Raw genomic sequence first — 18,717 nt, 5'->3', positions numbered from 1 at the left:
TTAGAAGAACAAGATGTCGATTTACAACTTCAGCTTCAGAGACTAAAGATAAATCCGACAACAAAGTACGGATTACCAAACATATGCCAATTTTTATCACAAACAAAACCAACATAAAGCAGATAGTTACATTTTTACCTGAAAGTTAAGTCGTCTTCCTGCATGTATAATTTGAACAACAGTTTCCCGAGCAGTCAACCCACCAAGAACACGTTCGGACAGGAGATAGGAGTGAATATAAATGACAGCAAGAGAGGGCGGAACTTTTTCAGTGAAAAGGGTATAAACAATAAGAGGAGGGACACTCGTCAGAACAACCCAATGCTTAAGGCTAATGTGAGACTGAGGGGAAAGTTACACATCACAACAACTGTTAGAACACAGGCTATGTATGCAGGTTAAACAGGGATACACCCTGACAGTGACTGAGAAACCTGTTTGTCCAGCCAGTAGCAGATGATGAGAAGATGATGATGGTAATTTACTGACTGTGAAATGTCACATTCATGTATTTGTTTGTTTGTTTTATGTCAGACTGGATAAACCTGATTCAATTTATGCAATAACGTGACACAAACGCCGTGTTTTCATTTATATGGTTGTAAAAGAATCTTAAGCGATTCTCTCTGCTAGTATCGCTGTGTCATGCACATCTATCAGGTGATTTCGTTGTCTGCATTTTTCTGGGAAATTAGAAATCTGATACAACAACAGTGAAAGACAGAAATGTTTTGGAGCACAGTGTGTATCTGCTGGTGGTCTCTAAATTATAGGGTAGGTAAAAGTAGGCCTGCATTTTAGTCAGTGAATAAAGTGAAACACTAAAACACTTTACAAACACCTTAAAACTGTATATAGTCTACTGTAATATGCACAAATTTACAGTCTGATTAAAATGGGTAATTGTTTTAGTGTAAAATGTATTCAAATTAAATTATGTAGTTATATATAATAAATACATTATTAATAAGCAAGATTTTCCAGTCATTAATGAATTGGATTTTCACTGACAGCAACATGTGCAGGTGAGAACAATAAAGTTCAGTTCCTTGATTTGGGAGGTTCAGTGCAACACAATATGTAGTATTATCTTGACTCAAATCTCAGTTTTTTCAGGTTCCTCATGTTATTCCGAATTCACAACATAATTATTCTGTGATCATGAGAACGTTTTATTCATTCAATTTTATCATCTCCACACAGCATCACAAAAACATCTTGAGATCACAAATTTTGTGACGACAAGCAAGCAAGAAAAGGAGCCTGTTAATACATGCTTAGCTTGTGTTTGCACATGTTGATAAGTACAGACGATCATACCATCTATCTGGTTAATGTTTGTGGATTTGTGGATATTCTCGCTTTCTTAAATCCCGCTTCAGTATTTAACCATTTCTGCCTCCATGTAATCAACCAACAACAATTGAACCAATTCAAACAGCGTGTCAGAATGGATAAGATGGCACTGGACAGGCGCTCTACCAGATTATTTAGATGTCCCTCTGTCTATCTGGGTGGAGAAGCTCTCTGCCATTCCTTCTCCACCCAATTAGCTCTGGTTCTTGAAAACTTGGTGCTATCCAGTGAATCAGCCCCCGTTTACCACAGTTTTGACTGAAATGATTGTCATGAAGGACGTGCCAACTATGCAGAGCGTTGCTCGACAACCTGTAGAATATGACACGCCTGCTTCAGTTCTCACTTCAGGTGAAGGAAAACCTATTTATGGTTCCAGCTGGGAACATTAAAGTTGACCAGCCTTGGAAAGTTATTTTTCGTAATCCTTCCATGTTGTGCTATCAATATGTTCAGTTCGACATGTACACATGGAGTATTTTACCACATATTTGACTCTAATGCTTCCCTTACTATTTTTCTCATTCAGGAACAGATGGATGAATAAAAAGAAGTAGTAGAGGGGTAAAGGTTGGTAAAATGTTTATTTTTGTATTTTCCATTGACAGTAAAGGCAAATATCATTGTAGAGAAATTAAACATGTGTTCATCTTAATTAGCTTGATTGACTTCCTGTTAGTTGTGGTATTAAGATACAGCAGTAAAGCAAATAATAAAAAAAAACATCCAACTTTTTTCTTATGAATGATTTTTACTGGCACTGTGAAATTAAGTAACCTCCTAATACAGCACAGGTTACAGTGTTTGTGATAAGTACTAGTAACTGAGACAGGTGGAGTGAAGCAGAAGGTCCAGAAGCAGATATGAGGTGGCTGCATGTGACAGTTAAACCACAGCAGAGTTATAAATCCTTCATTTTCAAATAATACAGTTTTCTGACTCATCTTCCAAATATCTGAATTTAAATGTAGCTGATTTAAAAGCTGTATGGATCTGATTAAAGATGTAAGTCTCCTCTCCTTTTTTAAAAAACAATATGGCACTAAATATGATAAAATAATACACAAACCAAAAGAAGAAACAAAAGTCAGTTAATGTTACTCATTGAACCTCATCTCTTTCTACATTTCAAAGCAGCAGCAGTGTGAAGTTCAGTCAAACTGGGTCATGGGGTGGTCACTCCAGGGTGGCAGGTTGGAGAGTTTCTCCTCAGTGGCTGTTTCGATGGGCCAACCCCAGGCCTTAAAGAATCCAGCCAGGTTCGTCTTCACAGTCTGGGAGAAAGTCTCAGCGTACAGGTTCATCTTTCCTTTGTTGTCATGGGGAAAGTCGCTCATCTTGTGGTAGGCAGCAAACACCTTCTTAAAGGCATCCCAGCCAAACTTCTCCTGGAGCTACATGGAAGCAGACAGAGGGAGAGGAATATGTGAAATAAAACACCAGTGTCCTCTCTCTATTAAACATTGATGTTTGTGTGGTTTGTAATGAGCATTTAAAACCTCACCTGCATATACGTCTCCAGGGCCACCCACATGTGCCAGTCGCTGAGTTTCCTGCCCCCCTTGGCGTACTCTGCTGCTCGTTCGTTTCGACTGGCTGAAGTTATGTCTGGATGAGCCTGCATTGCACAAGATGACGCAAGAATGACGCAATTGTAAAACGATGTAATCCCAGTGAAAAACCAAATACTTTTCTGAACATAAGATAAAAGGAGTTGTCCTTTGTGGCATCTATTTATATAAAGAGTCACAATACACCTTAAGACTAGTTTGCTGTAGCCATTGATCTCAAGTCATTTACTCCACCTGTGCCCTGTTGATCCCCAGCACCTCTTCATGCACATACACTGACCACAGGTTGCATGTACACTCTGTAGTGTGTGATGGGAACTCCCAGCAGCCTCTCTGCTGGTTGTGTCCCAGCTCATGGATGGGGCCCCACAGGCCGTCACTCTTAGCATGGTTGATGCTGACCAACTCGGCGGCTGTGGACTTGTGTGTCATGATAGGATAACCTGCATGCATCCAACCTGGATGGAGAAACAGATCTTTAGAGCGCTGTAGCTATGGAAGAGAAATATACGGTGGCAGAGACGTGTCGAAAGAACTATATAGCCATTATATCCTTTGCAAATTTGGAAAACAGATAGCATTACAGGAAAACACAACTGCGTAAGTTTAATTGAGCGTTATTGTACTTCTGTATTTCAAATTTGGAAACCGTTTCAGATATGCAGCTCGTTCGACCTTTCATGGCCACTATAAAAACACTGCATTGTAATGAAAGTGCATGCAATTAGAGAAAAGCACAAAATGTAAGCCTCATATTAGCATGTGTTGGTCGTTTTAACCAAAAAGTGACCCAAAAATGTAGTCAGGACACAGTATACACACAATTTCATCTGATGTCCCCGATAATTTATTTTCAACATACTGTATGTAATATGCACAATATTCTAAACACAACATTAAGCACTTGGCACATTAAGCACTTGGCACCACTTGTTGTGTTGAGGTAACATGCACATCGAGTTTGGTGAATTGTAAACTCTATGCGTATGGTCTTATATTTGTGTAAGCTCTGTGACAGACTGGTGACCTGTCCACATCGCACCTCGTCTTTGACACAGCATGACTTGGCTCTATGTCCCCAAGTAGAATGAGCAAATAAGAAACAGGCATATACAGTGTCAAATCTAATCACACTGTGACAGAGTGAAGGTAGCCTCTGTATTCGTTGTAATGTAACCTCTGTATTGTTGTATCTAAAACCTCTGTAATTGTATTTTGATGTGTTCCAGTCAAGTAGGCGGTGCACAGCCTATTTGACTTGACCGCCCATTAATGTAACTGTGTCTGTCTCAACAGGAACAGAGACCTGTAGTCAGGCCCTGAAGGAGGCCTGCACTGAGTAGCATATTGGAAGCAGCTGGGTTGATTGTTAAATGGTGGGGGCGGGGCCCCACAGCTTATATAAGGCCCCAGTTCAGAAGGAGCTCTCTCTTGCCGTGAGGGTGACTTTCTCTTGAGCTACACTCCCACATGGTAACAAATGGTGGCAGTGGTGGGATGTGTGAAGTCTCCAGTGAGAAGTAGTCAGTAAAGCACCTGAGATGTCTGAACGAGGACGAGGGCGTGGCCGAGTTACCCGGAAAAACCCACTGGCAAAGTGGGGTGAGGAGCAAGTGGAGGACACAGAACCGGGGCCGGCTGCTGGAGCCCAGGCATTGGAGGACCGGCAACAGGAGCAGGAGCCAGAAATTGAATATCCAGCAGTAAAGCAAAAGCTAAGTACTCCGCAGCCTTCACATGAGAGTATTGGTGTGGGACAACAATTCATGAATGAAATAAGAGAGTTCATGTACAGACAACAAAGAAATGAAAAACTGTTGTTTGATGGACTGGAAGATTTAAAAGACATTGTTTATCGAAAACCCAGCCAAGACCGTGTGACTGATGATGCAGCTAATCAGCAGAATCCTTATGCCCTGCCTACTCCAGCGCAGCGCCGCCCGCTGCCCAGCCCCTGCACAGCGCCATCAGACCTCCACTCCTCTGGGCCAGACGTCGGTCCATCCGGGCCACAGCCCGGCCAGCCGACAGTGCGGCCCATCGGCCGGTACGACGGGGCAAGGATCCCAACCTTCAGCGAGGGTGAGGATGTTGAAAGTTTTTTCATCCGCTTCGAGCGTATCGCCAGGACCTGGGGCTGGGGTCAAGAGGAGTGGGCAGCCCGGGTCGTCACCCTCCTCACCGGTAAAGCTTTGGAGGCCTATGCTGGCATGGACGAACAGCGGTCACACATCTATGAAGACATCAAAGCGGCTGTCCTTGCCAAATATAATGTTACAGAAGAGACCTATCGCCAACGGTTCCGGTCAAGCATCGTACCAGTGGGAGAGACGGCGAGGGAGACCTACAACAGGTTGAAGGGACTCTACCGACGGTGGATGCGACCAGAGACCAAGACCACAGAGGAGATGGCCGAGACCTTGATCCTCGAGCAGTACCTGCGCGTTCTCCGCCCAGATGTTCGAACGTGGGTAAAAGAACATCAGCCACAGACGGGGGAGGAGGCTGCAAGACTGGCCGAGAGGTACCTGGCGGCACACCGAGAACCGCCTCGGCCCTACAAGGTGACTGTGGGGAGGGGTAAACCAGAGTGGTCAAAATATGATGAGGGTATAGCTAAGCAGGATGCAGGGGGTGGAGCAAGGCCCAATTTTAGTACCGGGGGGCTTATCTGCTTTAATTGCCAGCAACCAGGTCACAAGGCAGCCTTGTGTCCACTTAAAAAGCCTAGAGAGGCCAACATGTGCTTTGTTCCTGAGCCCGAGCTTCAGCCCAGAGTGCAAACTTTTCAAGCTAAATCCCGATATACTACCTCAGTTCTTGTCAATGGGCAACCTGCTGAAGCACTGTTAGATACAGGTAGTTCCCAGACATTGGTGAAAGCTAAGTTTGTAGACAATGGGGCTTTGAACTCTGGGGACCTAGTGGGTTTGGGATGTGTACATGGGGATGAACGAATGTATCCTACTGCTAACGTGAATGTTGTGATCAAAGGTCAAGTGTATAGGATGAAGGTGGGTGTAGTGGGTCAACTGTCCCATGATGTTGTGTTGGGGGATGATTTACCGGTTCTGTCTAACCTTGTTCAGTCTGTTTCCGAGTCATGTGCTGTGGTTACTAGGTCTCAAGCCACAGGCTTGCAACCCCTTCCTAACCTCCATGCAGACCTTTTTGAAGGGGGTACAAAGGTTAAGAAGGGTAAAAAGCAGCGTCGTTGGGACAAGCATGTGGGGAAGGCCAGGGTGCAGGATCCAGTTCCAGTTTCTCCAGATCCAGAGACCACTTTGCTGGACCCACAGTGGCAAGTCCCTGACAACTTTAAGGAGCTGCAAAGATCAGATCCTTTGCTTCAACCTCTTTTTGCCAAGGTATGTGAGATAGATGGTGTACCAGTTAAACAAGCTACTTTTATTGGTGACAAATACATCCTCAAAGATAACCTCTTGTACATCGCAGACACTGAGATTCCCAGATTGGTTGTTCCTAAATCGTTCCATCAGCTAATTTTACATTTGGGACACCACATTCCATGGGCAGGACATCTGGGCCAACAGAAAAGCTATGATAGAATCAGTCAGAGGTTCTATTGGCCTAGACTCTATCAGGATGTTCAGGAGTACTGTAGAACATGTACAGAGTGTCAGCAAGTAGCACCAGTTCGCAAATCAGATCGAGGTCTTTTGCAACCCTTACCTATAATCGGCACACCATTCGAGCGCCTTGGTATGGATATCATCGGCCCTTTAGTGAAAAGCAGCTCGGGGCATCGATTTGCTCTGGTAATCTGTGATTATGCTACGAGGTATCCCGAAGTATATCCACTGCGCTCCATCCAGGTTAAGCATATAGTTCGGTGCCTAATCGATCTGATTTCCAGAGTTGGTGTTCCTACTGAAATAATTACGGACCAAGGTACTAATTTCATGTCCAAGCTTATGAAAACCTTGTACCAGCAGTTAGGCACCACAGGCATCAGAACTACACCATATCATCCACAAACTGATGGGTTGGTCGAGCGCTTTAATGGTACACTTAAAAGTATGCTAAGAAAGTTTGTGGATGAGACAGGGAGAGATTGGGATAGATGGATTCCTTTCCTCCTTTTTGCTTATAGAGAGGTTCCACAGGCCTCAACAGGGTTTTCTCCTTTTGAGTTGGTTTATGGCCGGCAGGTTAGGGGGCCCCTGGACGTACTCAGGGAGAGTTGGGTGGCAGGTGAGTCAGCCCAGTGCAGTATCGCCTCCTACATCCTCCAAATGCGGGACCAGCTGGAGAAGATGAGACATCTGGCCCAGGAGCACCTGCAAGAGGCACAAACCAAGCAGAAGGTGTGGTATGACATCCATGCTAGAGACAGAGAACTGAAACCAGGGCAGAAGGTGTTAGTACTGCTGCCTTCAGGCACCTGTAAGTTGCTTGCCAAATGGCAAGGGCCCTATGTTGTCACCAGAAAAGTTGGACCCGTAACATTTGAAATCTTGTGCCCAGATAAGAAGCGCCAGAAGCAGATCCTGCACGTTAACCTGCTGCGAGAGTTCAAGGAGAGAGACGTAACCTCAGCGGCAAAACCAGTGATGATGGTACGTGTGGCAGAGGATGGTGATGAGGAACCGGACATGGAACCAGCTCGACCTCAAGGAGTGGCCGTGGAGTCACCTGAGCATCTGAGTAAGGAGCAACAAGCTCAGCTGACCCAGGTACAAGTGTCCTTCCCTTCGCTCTTCCAGGAGAGACCGGGTCACACAAAGGTCATCAGCCATGACGTTGTGTTGAAGGATTCAACACCAATCCGACAGAGACCTTACCGTGTTCCTGAGAGGATGGTGGAGCCACTGAAGAAGGAGGTCGCAACCATGTTAGAGATGGGGGTCATAGAGCCCTCAAGAAGTGAATGGTCCAGTCCTGTTCTTCTGGTTCCGAAAAAAGATGGAAGTCTTCGATTCTGCACCGACTTCCGTAAGTTGAACAGTGTTTCCTGTTTTGACTCCTATCCGATGCCCAGAATCGATGAACTGTTGGAAAGGTTAGGTAGAGCTAAATACATGACCACATTAGATCTATGCAAGGGGTACTGGCAGGTCCCACTTACCACTGCTTGTAGACCATACACAGCCTTCCGAACACCTACCGGCTTGTATCAGTATACAGTGATGCCATTCGGTCTGCACGGGGCACCTGCTACCTTTCAAAGACTCATGGACATTGTTTTAGCTGATTGTGGTCAGTATGCAGCCGCCTACCTAGATGATGTTATCATCTACAGCGAGTCTTGGCAGGAGCATCTCTGTCATCTTGAGCAGGTCCTCCGGAGACTTCAGGAAGCTGGATTGACCATCAACCAGAAGAAGTGCTCCTGGGCCCAGGAGGAGGTGACATACCTGGGGTACCGCATCGGGCATGGAGAGATCAAGCCGCTGGTGGAGAAGCTGGGGACGATACGACAGATACCCAGACCGCAGACCAAAAGGCAAGTACGGTCTTTTCTTGGCCTAATAGGGTGGTACCGAAGATTTGTGCCCCATTTCGCCACCTTAGCTGCTCCAATAACTAATCTCACTCGGAAGACTAATTCTTCCCGTCTTCCATGGACTGAAGAATGTGAGGAGGCCTTTAACAAGTTAAAGGAACTGTTGTGTCGAGATCCTGTTTTGCAGAGCCCTGACTTCACCAAGAAGTTTCTTGTACAAGTGGACGCCTCTGATGTTGGCTTGGGTGCGGTCTTGGCCCAAGGAGAACCTGGAGAGGAGAGGCCCATCTTGTTTCTGAGTCGGAAGCTCTTCGACCGAGAAAGGAAGTACTCGACCATTGAGAAGGAGGGACTTGCCATCAAGTGGGCGGTGGACTCCCTGAGGTATTATCTTCTCGGACGAGAGTTCATCCTTCAAACAGACCATCGAGCCCTGAAGTGGATGCAGTCCATGCAGAGCCAAAACTCGAGAATACTGCGCTGGTGTCTGGCTCTTCAGCCATACCACTTTGTCCTTGAGTATTGTCCAGGTAGGCGGAACCTCATAGCCGACTATTTGTCACGTGTACCAGGTATGTACAACCCAGAGGGAGAGGAGGGAAGAAATGTGACAGAGTGAAGGTAGCCTCTGTATTCGTTGTAATGTAACCTCTGTATTGTTGTATCTAAAACCTCTGTAATTGTATTTTGATGTGTTCCAGTCAAGTAGGCGGTGCACAGCCTATTTGACTTGACCGCCCATTAATGTAACTGTGTCTGTCTCAACAGGAACAGAGACCTGTAGTCAGGCCCTGAAGGAGGCCTGCACTGAGTAGCATATTGGAAGCAGCTGGGTTGATTGTTAAATGGTGGGGGCGGGGCCCCACAGCTTATATAAGGCCCCAGTTCAGAAGGAGCTCTCTCTTGCCGTGAGGGTGATGACCAGCCAGCTCTCCCCCTTTAAGTTTGTGTTTTTTTCTTTTCAGCCATTTTCCCCTTAGTTTGTATTTGGTTTTGCTCAGGCCTGGCAGCAATTAAAATTTACTTTGTTTTGCACACCTGTCTCCTGCCTCTTCATGTCATCTGATGGAGAGTTTACCTGACTTTCTCTTGAGCTACACTCCCACATGGTAACACACACTTACCGTAGGAAATCTGCACATCAGTTACAAAGCGCTCTTTGCGGGGAAACTTGTGTGGTACGACAGCCAGGTCAGCTATGGCCTTCATGATGTCATTCCAGTGGGCTGCCAACTCATCAGGGTGGTCCAGCTTCCGAACAACTTCTGATGGCACAGTGAGGATGACGTTGTCAAACTCCAACTCGGCCCAGGGAGAAGGAGCTGTGCGCAGCAGCGACCACTCAGCTGCTGTTGTCACATCTGAAAAGAACAAAAGGACGGGGATGTTCAAACTTGAGCTTCAATAATTACATGTATACAATCATTTCCAAAACTTGTGTCTGAGGTATCCTTCAAACATTTTTAATGGACGCTGCCCTGTGTCCCAAAACAACATTTTTCTCAACTTTACAGAACAATAATCACTACACACCTTCTGTTTTCAACCACCATACACTCACCAGATTTATAATATGGTGCAGGTACAGCCATCTGCACTGTGACCTCTATCCCCTCCACTTGTGTTTTGGGTGGGGCTACCAGGTAGATGAGTCCCCCCCACAGGTTCCACACCTGCATCATGTTTGAGGTCACAGGAAATCGCTCATGAACACACGGTGCTCTCTTCAACTCCTCATGGTTGAGATGATCTGTTTGACAGCCGATCTGGATCTGAGGAAGACATATGTTTTACTGATTGTAATTAGTTTGTACTACTGTATGAATAAAAGGATGCAAGATTATGACAGGTGTTGGGGTTTGGGATTGCTGACATCTCTGGGGGAGCATTAGGGGCAGTGCCTAGTCAGTGCTGGGGACAACGGCCTGGATGTCCACTGGGGCTGCAGCATTAACAGACACAAAATGAACTTGTTATAATTATGTGATCTTGTGCACTGTACCTTCCATTCCTTGTTGACAATCTCTGCTGGTAGGGATATGTAGGTCTTCATACCAGGAGAGAGGTAGAGACCTGTACTGATCCACTCTTTCCTTCCTGACACACACGCACAAACACACACACATCCCCAGCAGTGTTTTGATTATACAAGTCATATTTCCATGTGTAAAATCCACAAGATGTACTTCAAGTATCTCCTTATGCACATACTGTATTTCACATATTGATCCACAACAACGAGGTCTGACCTGCTGTGTTTGCATTAATCTTGATTTTGTGGTTGTAGACAACTGGCAACAAGGGGTTATGCTTGATGAGGTAGGGCAGGAGGGCATCGGGATCTGGGCAGACCTTGTACACCTCTGTCCCCACACTGAGGAGCAGGTGGTCTTTGGGCTTGTTTACAGGGCAGCTGTCACACACCTTGAAAGAAAGGTACAATATTATTAAGGACGTTGCTCTCAGACATCTGACTGGTCTTCAGCTTTGTGCTGCTCTATTGGAAAGCTTTATAAAGCGTTCACGTTATTTTGTCTACTCACCTGTGGCATGCCCGACTTCATTAAGATGTCAGTGAGGGTGGACACCACCTGTGCATAGGAGGAGCAGTCATGAGCCTTCATGTGCAGGTAGGTGGAGCAATCCTGTCCCAGTTTTTTAAGGCATTCCTCCTCATGCTTGCTAAGTTTCTCATCCTGGGTAACATGACCAGCAAAGCGGTTCAGAAGGTGGCGGAAGTGGTAGTTGTCTTTGACAGCCTGGCTGGGCACAGGGGCCTTGTATAAACCTTCACCAACTGTTGCTGCCAACAGGCTCAAGCCCATTTTGTTCAGGATCTTGTTCCCTGAAAGACATTCAAGCAAACCTGATTTGATCTACTGCGTTCTATTGTTGAAGTGATATAAGAACATTGGTATCAATATTTTTTCTCTCACTGGAAAAATAATTATATTAAAAAGCTAATATAAGGCATTTCTTGCTTGACCTAAGTAAAACAAATCTTCCAATAAATCAAGTTAAAATTTTGTAAAATCTTACTGAAATGTTACTTTCTAGGTGATTGTATCCTATGAAAAAAAAAAATATTTTGATGAGAAATTAGACAAACATACTTGATAAGATTTTGAGTTTTTGCAGTAAAGCAGTAGCCTATAAAAAGACAAACGTGTTTGTTCTGTCTGACTTCCTCCCCAGCTGGAATTCATGTGACTATTCAACCTCCCTTGTGTACCTTGTGTGAGAAGAAAACATTGTTCTTTGCGATAAACCTTTCGGCCAATCCTGTTTTAGATCATATATCACCTTTGTCAATAATTAGGATGGTGGCCCCTTCTTGGTGTTGTTCCCTGGTGCCTGATATAAAGCCTGCCCTTTATATCTCTATGCCTGCTTTCCTTATCTTGTTATTGAGTCCACTGGTTTCTCAGAAGCATTTCCTTGTTTATCTTAGATAGTCCAGCAACTCAGTCTCCCTGTTAATCTGCAGTCGAATGTATCTAACTTGTAGCTGGTTTTCCTTTGTTTCATTTGTGTGTACCTCCATGCAGTCATTCTGTAAAGCATTATCCTACCTGAGAAATGTGTTAATGGGTTTTGCCCAGGGTGTGTCTGTGCCCAGTACCAGGCATGTCCACCAATCAGCAGGCCTCCTCCCTCTGCCACAAAGTCTTGGATTTCCTTTGCATGATTATCGCTGTATGCTGTGCACACAAACACGCTCAGGTCGTTCCTGAAGTTTGTCTTCTTACACTTTAACCCTGACTTGCTGAGAACTTCGAGTGCTACATCTGGCACGACGCCCACGACCCCCTGTCTGCCTTCATCCAACCAATGAAGGGCATTGATCCAAAATGGAGCCAGTGTCTGCAATAAAGAAAGTTATTGAAAGAGAGGCAGTAGTTTGTTAATCACATAAAAAGACTGGGCAGATCAGAATACATTGACAAAGTAATCATATTTACATCAAAGACTGGTTTCAGAATTTCTGCTTTCATAATTGAAATTAAGCACATAGTGACAATTGTGTCATACAGTCTGGGTATGAAATGCATCATGCAAGCAAATTCTCTACCTCTCGTCCTAGAAGTACTTCATGTGTAACCACAATAACCCGTCCCTGCCCATAGTAGGCTCCTGCCAAGAATGCCCGTCCATCGTCTGTGGTGCCGATGGGAAAGGCTAGTGAGCCATGGACGAGAACCTCAGAAGGTACTGCTCCACCCTGGAGGTCAAACTCTGAAACCCCCTGGAGTAAGAACTCTAGGTCATCCTCAAAATCCTTACCGGTTCTGTATTTTTGAAGGGGGGAAGAAGAGAGGGAAAGAGAGAAGCCAAAGAGGAGGGATACAGTTTATTATGTAATCAAATTAAGAATTTTTGGAAAGTGGAACTTTTCTAAATGTGCAGTACAGTATGCACTCACACTACAGCCATCCAGGATGAAGGGATCTTTGGGTCGACAGGCAGGCACTCTACCTCAGCCTGATGCTCAGAAAAGTAGATCCCTGCCACACCAGAAACCTTGTTTCCATCAAACAGAAGCAGCGTGTTCTCCTTAGGATGAGCTCCAGCCCAGTTCCACGCCTGCCCCGCTATCAGCACTCCTCCTCCAGCTTTCATAAACGCCACCAGGTCCTTCACGTGCGCACCCACGCTGTAGGCATCAGTCACATACACTCCCACCCCCAGGCTGTGACTAAAGGCCCCCACAACTTCAGCTTTGAAGCTGGATCTACTGAGGTTATCAGCAACTGCCCTGACGTTGTTGTGGATGCCAACAGACAAGTTGTCAGATCCATCTCCTCGCAGCCAGGTCAGAGCGTTCTCTACCAGAGCAGGAAAGGCGGTCAGGTAGGCCTCATGACCCAGGACCACAATCCTTCCACTGCCGTACAGAGAGGCAGCCATCAGGACCTGGCCTCGGCTGTTCATTGCCAAAGGAAAGGCATGGTCTCCAATCAGAACCAGGTCACTGGGAACACTGGGGCCCCGGAGGTCCAGCTCTCTCAGGCCTCTCATCAGAGACAGGTAGGCCCCTTCATGGTGGTTTTGTCTGGGCTGGTTGGACATGCTGAGAGGGATCGATGCTCTGAAGGACTAGATGACAAGGAAGGTGGAGCAAAAGAAAGCTATGCTGAGTCCGATGTAAACTGCGTTAGCACATTTGGTTTAACATTTGTTGTCAGATGGATGTATGCTGTATCAGTCAGGCTGTCCTGAGGGAATAGAAAGAGAGTTGACAGAGATTAAAACAAAAGATGAAAGTACTACTGACGGCTTACTCGATGTTACACATCTATATCAATATAGTTAGAAGAACAAGATGTCGATCTACAACTTCAGCTTCAGAGACTAAAGGTAAATCCTGTAACAAAGTATGGATTACCAAAAGTATGCCAATTTTTATCACAAACAAAACCAACATAAAGCAGATAGTTACATTTTTACCTGAAAGTTAAGTCGCCTTCCGAGCAGTCAACCCACCAAGAACACGTTCGGACAGGAGATAGGAGTGAATATAAATGAGAGCAAGAGAGGGCGGAACTTTTTCAGTGAAAAGGGTATAAACAATAAGAGGAGGGACTTCAGTCAGAACAACCCAATGCTTAAGGCTAATGTGAGACTGACAAACTGAATTAGACAAACATACTTGATAAGATTTTGAGTTGTTGCAGTAAAGCAGTAGCCTATAAAAAGACAAACGTGTTTGTTCTGTCTGACTTCCTCCCCAGCTGGAATTCATGTGACTATTCAACCTCCCTTGTGTACCTTGTGTGAGAAGAAAACATTGTTCTTTGCGATAAACCTTTCGGCCAATCCTGTTTTAGATCATATATCACCTTTGTCAATAATTAGGATGGTGGCCCCTTCTTGGTGTTGTTCCCTGGTGCCTGATATAAAGCCTGCCCTTTATATCTCTATGCCTGCTTTCCTTATCTTGTTATTCAGTCCACTGGTTTCTTAGAAGCATTTCCTTGTTTATCTTAGATAGTCCAGCAACTCAGTCTCCCTGTTAATCTGCAGTCGAATGTATCTAACTTGTGGCTGGTTTTCCTTTGTTTCATTTGTGTGTACCTCCATGTAGTCATTCTGTAAAGCATTATCCTACCTGAGAAATGTGTTAATGGGTTTTGCCCAGGGTGTGTCTGTGCCCAGTACCAGGCATGTCCACCAATCAGCAGGCCTCCTCCCTCTGCCACAAAGTCTTGGATTTCCTTTGCATGATTATCGCTGTATGCTGTGCACACAAACACGCTCAGGTCGTTCCTGAAGTTTGTCTTCTTACACTTTAACCCTGACTTGCTGAGAACTTTGAGTGCTACATCTGGCACGACGCCCACGACCCCCTGTCTGCCTTCATCCAACCAATGAAGGGCACTGATCCAAAATGGAGCCAGTGTCTGCAATAAAGACAGTTATTGAAAGAGAGGCAGTAGTTTGTTAATCACATAAAAAGACTGGGCAGATCAGAATACATTGGCAAAGTAATCATATTTACATCAAAGACTGGTTTCAGAATTGATGCTTTCATGAGTGAAATTGAGCACATAGTGACAATTGTGTCATACAGTCTGGGTATGAAATGCATCATGCAAGCAAATTCTCTACCTCTCGTCCTAGAAGTACTTCATGTGTAACCATAATAACCCGTCCCTGCCCATAGTAGGCTCCTGCCAAGAATGCCCGCCCATCGTCTGTGGTGCCGATGGGAAAGGCTAGTGAGCCATGGACCAGAACCTCAGAAGGTACTGCTCCACCCTGGAGGTCAAACTCTGAAACCCCCTGGAGTAAGAACTCTAGGTCATCCTCAAAATCCTTACCGGTTCTGTATTTTTGAAGGGGGGAAGAAGAGAGGGAAAGAGAGAAGCCAAAGAGGAGGGATACAGTTTATTATGTAATCAAATTAAGAATTTTTGGAAAGTGGAACTTTTCTAAATGTGCAGTACAGTATGCACTCACACTACAGCCATCCAGGATGAAGGGATCTTTGGGTAGACAGGCAGGCACTCTACCTCAGCCTGATGCTCAGAAAAGTAGATCCCTGCCACACCAGAAACCTTGTTTCCATCAAACAGAAGCAGCGTGTTCTCCTTAGGATGAGCTCCAGCCCAGTTCCACGCCTGCCCCACTATCAGCACTCCTCCTCCAGCTTTCATAAACGCCACCAGGTCCTTCACGTGCGCACCCACGCTGTAGGCATCAGTCACATACACTCCCACCCCCAGGCTGTTACTAAAGGCCCCCACAACTTCAGCTTTGAAGCTGGATCTACTGAGGTTATCAGCAACTGCCCTGACGTTGTTGTGGATGCCAACAGACAAGTTGTCAGATCCATCTCCTCGCAGCCAGGTCAGAGCGTTCTCTACCAGAGCAGGAAAGGCGGTCAGGTAGGCCTCATGACCCAGGACCACAATCCTTCCACTGCCGTACAGAGAGGCAGCCATCAGGACCTGGCCTCGGCTGTTCATTGCCAAAGGAAAGGCATGGTCTCCAATCAGAACCAGGTCACTGGGAACACTGGGGCCCCGGAGGTCCAGCTCTCTCAGGCCTCTCATCAGAGACAGGTAGGCCCCTTCATGGTGGTTTTGAGTGGGCTGGTTGGACATGGTGAGAAGGATTGATGCTCTGAAGGACTGGATGACAAGGAAGGTGGAGCAAAAGAAAGTTATGCTGAGTCCGATGTAAACTGCGTTAGCACATTTGGTTTAACATTTGTTGTCAGATGGATGTATGCTGTATCAGTCAGGCTGTCCTGTGGGAATAGAAAGAGAGTTGACAGAGATTAAAACAAAAGATGAAAGTACTACTGACGGCTTACTCCTTATGTTACACATCTATATCAATATAGTTAGAAGAACAAGATGTCGATTTACAACTTCAGCTTCAGAGACTAAAGGTAAATCCTGCAACAAAGTACGGATTACCAAAAGTATGCCAATTTTTATCACAAACAAAACCAACATAAAGCAGATAGTTACATTTTTACCTGAAAGTTAAGTCGTCTTCCTGCATGTATAATTTGAACAACAGTTTCCCGAGCAGTCAACCCACCAAGAACACGTTCGGACAGGAGATAGGAGTGAATATAAATGACAGCAAGAGAGGGCGGAACTTTTTCAGTGAAAAGGGTATAAACAATAAGAGGAGGGACACTCGTCTGCCAACAGTCTGTGTTTGTTTTGACAGACCACAGGTTTTGTATGGCTGTGGTCTGTATGTTAAACAGCGATACACCCTGACAGTGACTGAGAAACCTGTTTGTCCAGCCAGTAGTAGATGATGAGAAGATGATGATGGTAATTTACTGACTGTGAAATGTCACATTCATGTATTTGTTTGTTTGTTTTATGTCAGACTGGATAAACCTGATTCAATTTATGCAATAACGTGACACAAACTCCGTGTTTTCATTCATATGGTAGTAAAAGAATCTTAAGCGATTATCTCTGCTAGTATCGCTGTGTCATGCACGTCTATCAGGTGATTTCGTTGTCTGCATTTTTCTGGGAAATTAGAAATCTGATACAACAACAGTGAAAGACAGAAATGTTTTGGAGCACAGTGTGTATCTGCTGGTGGTCTCCTGATAATTCAGCTAAATTATAGGGTAGGTAAAAGTAGGCCTGCATTTTAGTCAGTGAATAAAGTGAAACACTAAAACACTTTACAAACACCTTAAAACGATATATAGCCTACTGTAATATGCACAAATTTACAGTCTGATTAAAAAGGGTAATTGTTTTAGTGCGAAATGTATTCAAATTAAATTATGTAGTTATATATAATAAATACATTATTAACAACCAAGATTTTCCAGTCATTGATGAATTGGATTTTCACTGACAGCAACATGTGCAGGTGAGAACAATAAAGTTTGGTTCCCTGATTTGGGAGGTTCAGTGCAACACAATACATATTATCTTGACTCAAATCTCAGTTTATTCAGGTTCCTCATGTTATTCTGAATTCACAACATAATTATTCTGTGATCATGAGAAACGTTTTGTTCATTCAATTTTATCATCTCCACACAGCATCACAAAAACATCTTGAGATCACAAATTTTGTGACGACAAGCAAGCAAGAAAAGGAGCCTGTTAATACATGCTTAGCTTGTGTTTGCACATGTTGATAAGTACAGACGATCATACCATCTATCTGGTTAATGTTTGTGGATTTGTGGATATTCTCGCTTTCTTAAATCCCGCTTCAGTATTTAACCATTTCTGCCTCCATGTAATCAACCAACAACAATTGAACCAATTCAAACAGCGTGTCAGAATGGATAAGACGGGACTGGACAAGCGCTCTACCAGATTATTTAGATCTCCCTCTGTCTATCTGGGTGGAGAAGCTCTCTGCCATTCCTTCTCCACCCAATTAGCTCTGGTTCTTGAAAACTTGGTGCTATCCAGTGAATCAGCCCCCGTTTACCACAGTTTTGACTGAAATGATTGTCATGAAGGAAGTGCCAACTATGCAGAGCGTTGCTCGACAACCTGTGGAATATGACAAGCCTGCTTCAGTTCTCACTTCAGGTGAAGGAAAACCTATTTATGGTTCCAGCTGGGAACATTAAAGTTGTATTATAACAGATTCTAGATCTGACCAACCAGTCTAAGTAGCAGGCAAAAGACTTAACCACAATGAAAGTTTAAAAGATTACTTTATTTGTAAATCATAAAATATACTAAAATCTAAGGGAGAATCTAAAAGGATCAGAGTCCAAGATTTGCAAGAGGAGAAAGTGTCAGAGGCCAAGGTCAGCCATGCTGCAGGTTGGTTGCTTCCTAGATTGGTCCCACTTCAGTCTCTGACCTGATGGTTGTCTTTTAACCCATCAAGGGGACTAGGCTGGCAGCACCTTCAGCCTCAGGAAGCCCAACTCTGTCTTTAGACTGCAGCACCCGGAGCGGACCCTGGCCTGCACACAGGACACAGAACGAATGAGCGAGAGTTAAGATGCTAACTATGCCACACACACACACACACTATGATGGCATATCAATGTCAAAACAACCAGAGAGACGCGTAGCAACGTGTGTGCATGCATGATAACTTTGTTATGCGTGCGTGTGTGCGTGCGTTGTTACGTGCAGATTGTATTTCACGCGTAACAAAAAGCTGCGTACGTATGAAGCAGCGTGTGCACGTCTGTCTGTCACTGTTTGACAAATGATGTTAGCGTTCACACACACACATGCAGTCGCAGTTTCTGATGCTACGCAACCGGAAGTTGATCTGCATCGCGCGCACCAATCCGTGCACATGAACGCCTCACTTAGTTGGCCTTTTCATTTTATTGAAGTGTAGTCAACCAGG

The 18,717-nt window shown here is 44.8% G+C and overlaps 2 protein-coding genes across 2 annotated transcripts; both read right to left on the bottom strand.

The window, feature by feature from the left end:
* Window positions 1-2,009: 2,009 nt before the first annotated feature.
* LOC311255981 (TRPM8 channel-associated factor homolog) lies at window positions 2,010-13,464 on the bottom strand (the record flags this gene model as incomplete). The annotated part of the gene is made up of 11 exons (XM_084350699.1): window positions 2,010-2,750; window positions 2,861-2,974; window positions 3,162-3,385; window positions 9,519-9,755; window positions 9,956-10,166; window positions 10,397-10,491; window positions 10,644-10,818; window positions 10,938-11,239; window positions 11,967-12,258; window positions 12,467-12,683; window positions 12,818-13,464. The coding sequence occupies 11 exons, from the start codon at window positions 13,462-13,464 to the stop codon at window positions 2,508-2,510; spliced, it is 2,757 nt and encodes a 918-aa protein (XP_084206825.1). The 3' UTR covers window positions 2,010-2,507.
* Window positions 13,465-13,596: 132 nt separating this feature from the next.
* Window positions 13,597-16,001, bottom strand: LOC311256208 (TRPM8 channel-associated factor homolog; the record flags this gene model as incomplete). The annotated part of the gene is made up of 4 exons (XM_084351058.1): window positions 13,597-13,610; window positions 14,504-14,795; window positions 15,004-15,220; window positions 15,355-16,001. The coding sequence occupies 4 exons, from the start codon at window positions 15,999-16,001 to the stop codon at window positions 13,597-13,599; spliced, it is 1,170 nt and encodes a 389-aa protein (XP_084207184.1).
* Window positions 16,002-18,717: the final 2,716 nt, after the last annotated feature.

This window comes from Pagrus pagrus (genome assembly GCF_965226575.1).
Source record: "Pagrus pagrus genome assembly, chromosome: 4".
NCBI lineage: Eukaryota > Metazoa > Chordata > Actinopteri > Spariformes > Sparidae > Pagrus > Pagrus pagrus.
The sequence above is the reverse complement of the archived record's forward strand: the minus strand, read 5'-3'. Positions and strand labels throughout refer to the sequence as shown.